This window comes from Nomascus leucogenys, chromosome 13, assembly GCF_006542625.1.
Source record: "Nomascus leucogenys isolate Asia chromosome 13, Asia_NLE_v1, whole genome shotgun sequence".
NCBI classification, from domain to species: domain Eukaryota; kingdom Metazoa; phylum Chordata; class Mammalia; order Primates; family Hylobatidae; genus Nomascus; species Nomascus leucogenys.
This window is the reverse complement of record NC_044393.1, coordinates 22,853,951-22,862,005: the sequence shown is the minus strand read 5'-3', so window position 1 is coordinate 22,862,005 and position 8,055 is coordinate 22,853,951. Positions and strand designations below refer to the sequence as shown.

The 8,055-nt window shown below is 47.0% G+C and overlaps 1 protein-coding gene across 8 annotated transcripts in view; it reads right to left on the bottom strand.

Annotated features, from left to right (window-relative positions):
- The window catches only part of ZHX3 (zinc fingers and homeoboxes 3), a 145,116-nt gene continuing 137,061 nt past the window's right edge, over positions 1-8,055 (bottom strand). For 4 of the 8 annotated variants that reach the window (XM_030826066.1, XM_030826060.1, XM_030826068.1 and 1 more), the window contains exon 4: positions 1-6,761. In XM_030826066.1, the coding sequence (XP_030681926.1) occupies positions 6,751-6,761 (11 nt within the window). In that variant the 3' untranslated portion in view covers positions 1-6,750. The remainder of the gene's footprint in view (positions 6,762-8,055) is intronic. The other 4 variants (XM_030826065.1, XM_030826064.1, XM_030826062.1 and 1 more) reach the window with 1 other exon arrangement.

Genomic DNA, 8,055 nt, shown 5'->3' with positions numbered 1-8,055 from the left:
TGAAATATATTTATGTTTTTATTTAGGAATAATCAAAAGGTTTGAAGTACCATTGAGGCCCATTTCAAATTGTACAAGCAATTTGTCCCTGTTCCCCTCCCTTATCCAAATCCACAGATACAAAATCTAGGAAATGTGCAATTTGCATCTTAGAAATAGCAGCATCCCCACAGGGGACCTCGTGAGGCCTGGAGATTCAGCCCCAAGAGGGCAACCCCACTCCTGCCTCGGCATGACCACAGTCCAAACCAAAGCTAAGTTCCATTTTTTTGTTAAAATGTTTACCCAGGGTAAATAATTCCCATTCTACCCAAGGCTTAAGTGATAGAGTATGCCGTCTTCTCAGTTTGGTCTCTCACACCTGGCCATGGCAGGAGATGGGACCCTCTTGCAGAGTTTGGCTAAAGTTTCATCGTGCCTCAGAACAAACAAAAACAGGGCAGCAGTTGCCTCTTACTTGTTTAGCACCAAGATGATCACCTTTTCAGCCATCTCTCCTGACAGCAGACTACTCAACAGTCACTCCCCAGTCTTACTGCCCAGCATTCCGGCCACAGGGAACAAGGCTTTGTGCTGAAGACCAAAATGCAAATGGGTGCTAGAAAACTAGGAATCAAGACCTTGTCAGGAGGCATCTACAGGCCTTTGGCAACCTCCCTGACTTCCACAAAGGCTGCGCTCAGTAAAACTCAATGAACAATGGCCAGCAGGGCAGAAAGGAAGGTGGGCGTGTTTTCTCTTTAATAACAATTATGGCACAATATGACCCTCCTAACACTTCTGAACAAAGCAACTGCTCAGAAGCACGGTGGGAACCCTCTACACAGGGGTGACTGCTTCTCCCCTGGCCCCGACCCAGTCTAACAGGGAACAACCCGATTGCTGTGCCGGGTCCCTGCTTAGGAGTGGGCACTGGCGCTCCTCACTCCTGCTGACAATCTCATGTGGGGCTCTGGCCCTGTTTCAAGCAAACTGCAAGAATGAGACAAAACTGGGCAAGAACCAGGGATGAGTGACAAGATCTCCCTAAACAAATTACAGGATTCATAGGTACCATGTGGTAGATTTTTCTTTTAAATGTATTTCTACTCAGGTTTGACTCTTGGGAAAGACCAAGCACTTGTAGCTCTCTGTATTCAGTGACTAAACAACCTGACATTTCACTTTTAACTCCAGTCACATTAATTTTTTTTTTTTTTTTTTTTTTTGAGACAGAGTCTCGCTCTGTCACCCAGGCTAGAGTGCAGTGGCACTATCTCAGCTCACTGCAACCTCCGCCTGCCGGGTTCAAGCGATTCTCCTTCCTCAGCCTCCTAAGTAGCTGGGATTACAGGCGCGCACCACCATGCCCGGCTAATTTTTGTATTTTTAGTAGAAACGGGGTTTCACCATGCTGGTCAGGCTGGTCTCAAACTCCTGACCTCAGGTGATCCGCCTCCCTCGGCCTCCCAAAGTATTGGGATTACAGGTGTGAGCCACTGCGCCCAGCCAAGTTATGTTAATTTTGAATCATCCACTTATGGAAAGGAACAGAAGTTAAAAAGCATTAACCAAGAAAAACTATTCATTAACACATACAGGTGCTCGTGTGTGTGTGCATGTGCACCAACACACATTTCAAGCCAGTCTCCTGAAGGAAGAGGCACTAATGGCAGGTAAATGCTCAGGCTCCTCTCAGTACCCTGGGGCTCACCGCCTATCCAAGTGGACAGTGGGGAAGGTGCCTAGAGTCCCCACGAGAGTGGCTGCCTTCCTCCCTTCTCCCTTTGCTCGGCTCCTGCCAGAGTAGCCACGAAAGCCAGGTTCTCAGGGCTGTGGAAGCTTGGGACCAGCAACAACAAGCTAGTACCTATATGTTCTTTATCATCCTCAAAGTCCTGCGAACCCAAAGATAGGACTTTCAGAAATTGAGGAAGGGGGTGCTTTCCCCTGTCCTTGTCCATATAGTAACCAGGGTCTGCCTAGTCTCATCCCCAGCCTCTGGGTTCCCTCCTCTGTTCTAGACTTCAGGGCAGTTAGAATGGATGACTCTGCTGGATCTAGAGCTAAATAGAAACTTCTCTGTCATATCTTCAGTCTGATGAAGGACTGTGTCCCCATTCAAAGAGGTCAGATTTGTGGGCAGGCAAGAGCTCAGGAATGAAGAACCAAAAAGGAGGCTCTCAACCCCTCTCCAAGGCCAGATGCTCTGTGTACTCCCATTAACTTCACAACTAAGTGCAGATGCTCAGTGAATTCAGAGACAACTTGGTTAGCCCTGCCCCACTCCTCCTGCTGTGACCTGGCACTGGGAACACACAGATTGCAGCAGAAACCTGTTGGTTCCATTTGCACTCAGAGCAAACCAAGCAGCACCTTGATTGCCACTTTTCATCCAGCCACTCTGTCAAAATCAAAACTGGTTGCCTCACCAGCCCTGGTGTGGCATGGCCCAATCATGTCCCTGCCGCCCCATTTAAATGGCCAGAGAAAACTACATGGTGGGTAGATGAGGTTGACGCCTTGCTTGGGGAAGGGACTTGAGCACAGGAGAAAGGCTTGAGCTCCACAACTCCCCATTTGCTCAGACATTGGAGCTTTTCTGAGATCAAGTGCTCCCCAAGCTACATGAGAGTGGCCCCCCGTGATCTAGGCAGGCTGGCTGAGTGAGAGAGGTCTGTGCTCTCAGACCTCTCCTTTTACCAAAGGAGAGAAGGAAGCTGGGTCAAGAGACCCTGAAAAGGAGGGTCCATGTCTGGAGTGAGGGGAACTGAGCCCTGCTGGCTACCTGACCTGGGTGGGCTGCTGGCTTTGCCCTGGAAGACTTGACTATGTGGGCCTTCATGTGTCTAGAGGATTTTTCTTCTCCAGCATATAACTACCTTAAGAATGGATGTGATATGTGAAAATTTAAATTTAATACAAAAGCACATCTTCTGCAAATGGTGAGTCAAACTGGTGAAATCTCCCAGTAAACTCTGAGCAAGAAAAAAGCGATGACTTTAGGAAAACCCCAAACTAGGTTTGGTTTTAAAATTTTCTTCTTGGCTGGCTCTCCTCTCCTGCAAGTTGCCTTTATCCACTTGGGGTGTGATATCTGAACTGAAAAAGCTGCACCAATCTGAGGATGTTTGTCCAAGAAGAGACAAGAGACCATGAGGCTCAAGCAGAGAGCATCCACACAGCATCCAACCAGAAAGGCCAGTGTCCTTCCTCCATGAAAGGCAGCCAGGGACAGATGTCCCAGAGCCGGGAGGGAGAGGGAGAGAACACAGGACCTGCCACTAGGCCACTGACTGAGCAGGATAAAACCCACCAGGGCCACATCTCAGGCTAGAGAATACACACATTTCCTGGTGGGACGGCCTCCCAAGGTCAGCTGGAGATGAGACCACTAGTACATGTGGGAGCCCACAAGGCACTACCCAATGTTCTGTCCAACTTCCTCCTTGTGCTACTAGAGAGCAGACTGTGGAGTCCTTGTGTCAAGGTGCTTTGGTCCACCTGAACAGCCACCTGTCACTCAGCCAAGAGAAAGGAGCTTTAAGTTGTACAATCACTACCAAACCCCAAGGCCCTGGCAAGCCATCCAACTAGGGTGTTCTTTTTCAGGAACCCAAGATTCTCAAAAATGACACTCCTCCCCTCCCAAAATAAAAAAGCTCCTTTATAGTCAAAAGCGAAAACAAGTAATGAAAATATGCAAAGCCTATGTAACAAATTTAAATTTCCTTTATCAGAATGATGATCTGGTTTCACCTTTGAGAACTCGATCTACAACCCCATGTAAAAAACAAACGGGCACAAGACATCAGCAACAAAAAAAAACCCTAAAAGATGATTTTACTATCTCTGACGAGTCCAACTGCATACAGAGAAAAGGAGTAAGTTTAGCCACTTTTTATAAGCTTTTTCTTCAGGAGAGACTAAGCTCACCCACCTCTCAACTTTGCAGCCCACAAATGGCTTCTACTGAAGGCAACAACACAATTTAACCCTTTGGCAGTGTGCAAAACCACAGTGAGCTGTCCTGTGACAGGGCTACATACCTGGCTGCTGCCATCCCACATCCCCCACTGCCACTGGGCTAGTGTGGGTGTGTCTCTGTGCACGACTGGCTGGATTCAGGGTTTTGCCCCCAAACCCTTGAGTACCTCCTACAATGTCCCTTTAAGCACCTGCGTGATGACTGCCTCCCTCATCATCGCTTTTGATCATCTTTCAAGGATAAGGTCCAGACCATACTCACTCACTCTCATCCAAGAGCAGAGGAAGAAGGATCTGTCCAGACTGCTGGGCTCCTTACATGGGCATTCTTGCCTTTTGTGGTGTAGCCCTGGCGGTTGGGCAGGGCTAACATCTGTAAGAAAAACATACCAGGGCAGGCAGCACTGTAATTTTCCACCTGAAAGATGAGCTAGTGCCCATGGCTGGGTCACTGTAGGTCCTGCATGAACTTGTCCACCAACTGTGTTTTGCTGTTTGGGTTGTAAATTAACTGTGAATACAAGTAACCAAGAAAATCCTCTCCACAAACCAACTCTTCAGCCAGTGCATACACGGCTCTGGAGGTGATGCCAACAGGATCTGGAGGTGAGGCACTGGGTGGTTTCTCAGGCACCCGGAGATGGCTTCGGCCTGGGCCGCCCCAGCCGCCTAGTGCACTGGTGTCCCTCCAACACAGGCTACTTCCCCAACACCCATGTCACCAAGTTTCTCAACTGCACACGCCAGATGCGCATTTTATGAGAATCAAATGAGTATTTATACTGTATATGTGTGTATATATATATAAATTAATCTGCATGTATATAAACACTAAAAGAAGAAATTCCAAGTGTCTGTTCTCTGAAGGAAAGCAATCATTCGCCATTCTTGGCAATTCCTCAAAGGTTTTTGAGACCAAACATCTTTACTCCCCAAATTAAGAATACAAAAATAGGCTGCAAAACTTGCCAAGTACTCACAAGTCCCTGTTTGAGACAAATAAGATGTGGTCCCTATTGGGACAGGGAGGGCAGAAGATGACACTTTAGAAGAACATGATTTTGGTTTCCAAAGCAAGCCCTCTCCTGGAAGGCAGAAGGGGCCACCGCCATGCTTGTCCTTGGAGCCACATGAGCACGGTGCCCTGCCAGGTCCAGTTCCCTGGGTAGGGGAGAAGGACGGTCCCTAAAACACCATGAGTGCTTCTTGCCCAAAGCCCTTGCCCTCTCTCTGGGGTCTTCTAGCACTGTCACCCAGCCCAGCCCAGGAGGTGTCTGTGCCCACGAAGCCTGGTACCTGTGGCTTGGCACTCTGGGAAGCAGGTGGTTTCTAAGAAGCGAGTGGAGCTACAGGTGGACAGGTCTTTAGTTCGCCCCTCTTCACCAGCTACTCTCAGAGCAACCGGTCTTGGGGAAATTGAGGATTTACCATTTAGTACAACTCTGTAAACAAGTTTTCTAATTTTCAAAGGCACCATTTCCTATAATTTTCTCAATTCAAAAAAGGACATGAGGGTTAGGCTAAAGTAGAGTTCTTGTTTCCAAGTTTGGGGATATAAATACAGAACTTTAAAAGCACCTCTCCCAGGTGCCCAGCACCCTCGGGCATGCATCCAGCACACCAGCCAGACCCTGGGGTGGGAGCCAGGGGAACTCTGGGTGTTCTGCCAGGGATCTCTGCATGCAAGTCTTTGTGCTAAAGACCACCCTACCTCTGATAATTCCAAGAAGTCAACAAACCCTTCCAGCCTTCACCCTTACTAATGGGCCAGTGTGTTATTCTTTCCCAAACCATAGGAGGCTCTGAAATGAGTGTGGAGAAAGGGCTCTGAAAACCACAGTGGTCAAAGCTACAGGCTGTGGCTATAGACTTCTACTTATATCCCTACCCCATGTCTTTTTTCCGTCTTTCTCTCACTCCAAACATGTCTAGATTAAAAAAAAAAAAAAATGCAGGCACATAGGTCAGCACATTAGGCTTAACAACAAATGTTTCTTTAGTTGATCTGATAACTGAAAAGTTATGGTCCATGATCCAAACTCCCATGAAAAAGCAGAATTACGGTAACAACTAAAGAGAATGGTAAAGCATCCAACACTAATCACATTGCCAGTCCATTTTTTGAACTGAGGGTTACAGCAGGTTCTGCACTGAGTAGCCCACAAGGCAAAGCAAGCCTGACATGAAACGTAGCCGGTCATCATTTAATGCAGCAGAGATCTCTTCAAAGGTACTGCTTCCTTGAGGAACACAAAGGGGTTCCAGACATAGCTTTGTGCCTGTAACTTCCCGGCCTGACTGTGGAAGGTAAGGGGCACCTGTGACCCAGCAATCCCCAGAGAACAGACACAGGTCATTTTTAGAGATGACATAAATGACAATGCACTGCTTGGCTAACCAAAGTTTCTACGTAATGACAGTGTTGATAATCTGATGTTTTATTTAACATATAGAGGTGGATGTATATGTTAAAAGCTTGATTCTGTGTCTATGAATATGATTATTAAATCTGAACTATTTTATCCATTGGAAGGTAAAGGAAAGGTCCTACATTGTGGGAGGAAGAACTGATGAGAACCCCATCTTGCTTGCTGCTTGCTTGGTGGTAGGCAGGCCAAGGGTAGCGGCAGGCTCTGGGCTGTCTGCGAGGACTCTGGAAGCTCTCCCAGGTGCCCAGCAGCCGGGCATGGGAACGGCATGTGGCAGCAGAGAGTCGGGTTTGGCTCTTCCATGTGGCAGGTGGTTTCCCAAACTGGCCAGTCCTTCACATTAATCACATCAAATTCAGTCTGTTTCTGAGAAGAAAACACATGCCTGTCACTCCACGGCAGCTGCCACCACCTGCCCCCCAGGCAGCCTGGTCCTTGCTATACCAGGGTGGCATCACTGGCTTTGAGGACCTCTTAATTCCATGAGCAATGGCCTTCTGCCATCCACTTCCCCACCCTCCAGCCTGAGGGAATGCGGGTTAAGGACAGGATGCTGGCTCAACCTTGTAAGGCCATGAGATCTCTGAGAGACCCCGCTAAACCCTAGGCCTAGCAGCAGGAGCAGCGGTTTGGCCTCTCCAGGCCCACTAAATTCCCACTAGCTCCCCAGGCTTCTGCCACCACTGTCTCTGGAGTGCTGTCCTAAAATGCTTCATCCTGCCCTCTCCTTCCAGGCTCTCCAGAACATGCTGTTCCAATATAATAGCAGCTGGGTCTAGTTCTGATATGTATTCTACTGATGTCTTCACTTCATTTGTAACTTGCAACCCTAAAGTCAAAGTCAAAGTAAGGCTGATATCAGAGAGGTCCATCATCTGTGATTCATAAAGAAATGGTCCTTAATTGCAGGTGGCTGAGAAAGCCATGAGAAACCAGGTACAGATAAACAGACTGGCCCTTCCTGTACCCACAGTTACCTGTCTCAGACAGAAGAGAACAATACCAATGGCATGGCCACCCTGCCATTCCTGCTCTGTCCCACAAAGGACAGCAACATGTCACTTTGTGTTGGATTTAGTAGCTGAGGGGAGCCAATGCTTGTGATTCAAATCCACTCATCACATTGCCATGTTGACTTTCAGAAAAAAAACCATGGTAAAATATAAATAACATAAAATTTACCACTACAACAATTTTAAGTGTACAATTCAGTAGCATTAAGTATATTTACAATGTTTTGAAACCATCACTCTATTTCCAGCAATTTTTCATCATCCTAAACAGAAATTATATATCCATTAAACAATAACTCCCCATGTCCTCCTCCCCTTGGGCCCTAGTAACCTCTATTTTACCTTCTATCTCTATGAATTTGCCTACTTTAGATACCTCATGTAAGTTGAATCGTACAATATTTGTCTTTTTGTGTCTTGACATTTCACTCAGAAAAAATGTTTTCAAGGTCCATCCATGTTGTAGGATGTATCAGAATTTTATTCCTTTTTTGGCTGAATAATATCCTACTGTATATATACACACATTGTTTATTCATCTGGTGGTACTTGTTTCCGCCTTTTGGCTACTATGAATAATGCCACTAAGAACACTGATGTACATGCATATGTGAGTCCCTGTTTTCAGTCCTTGGGGTGTATAACTA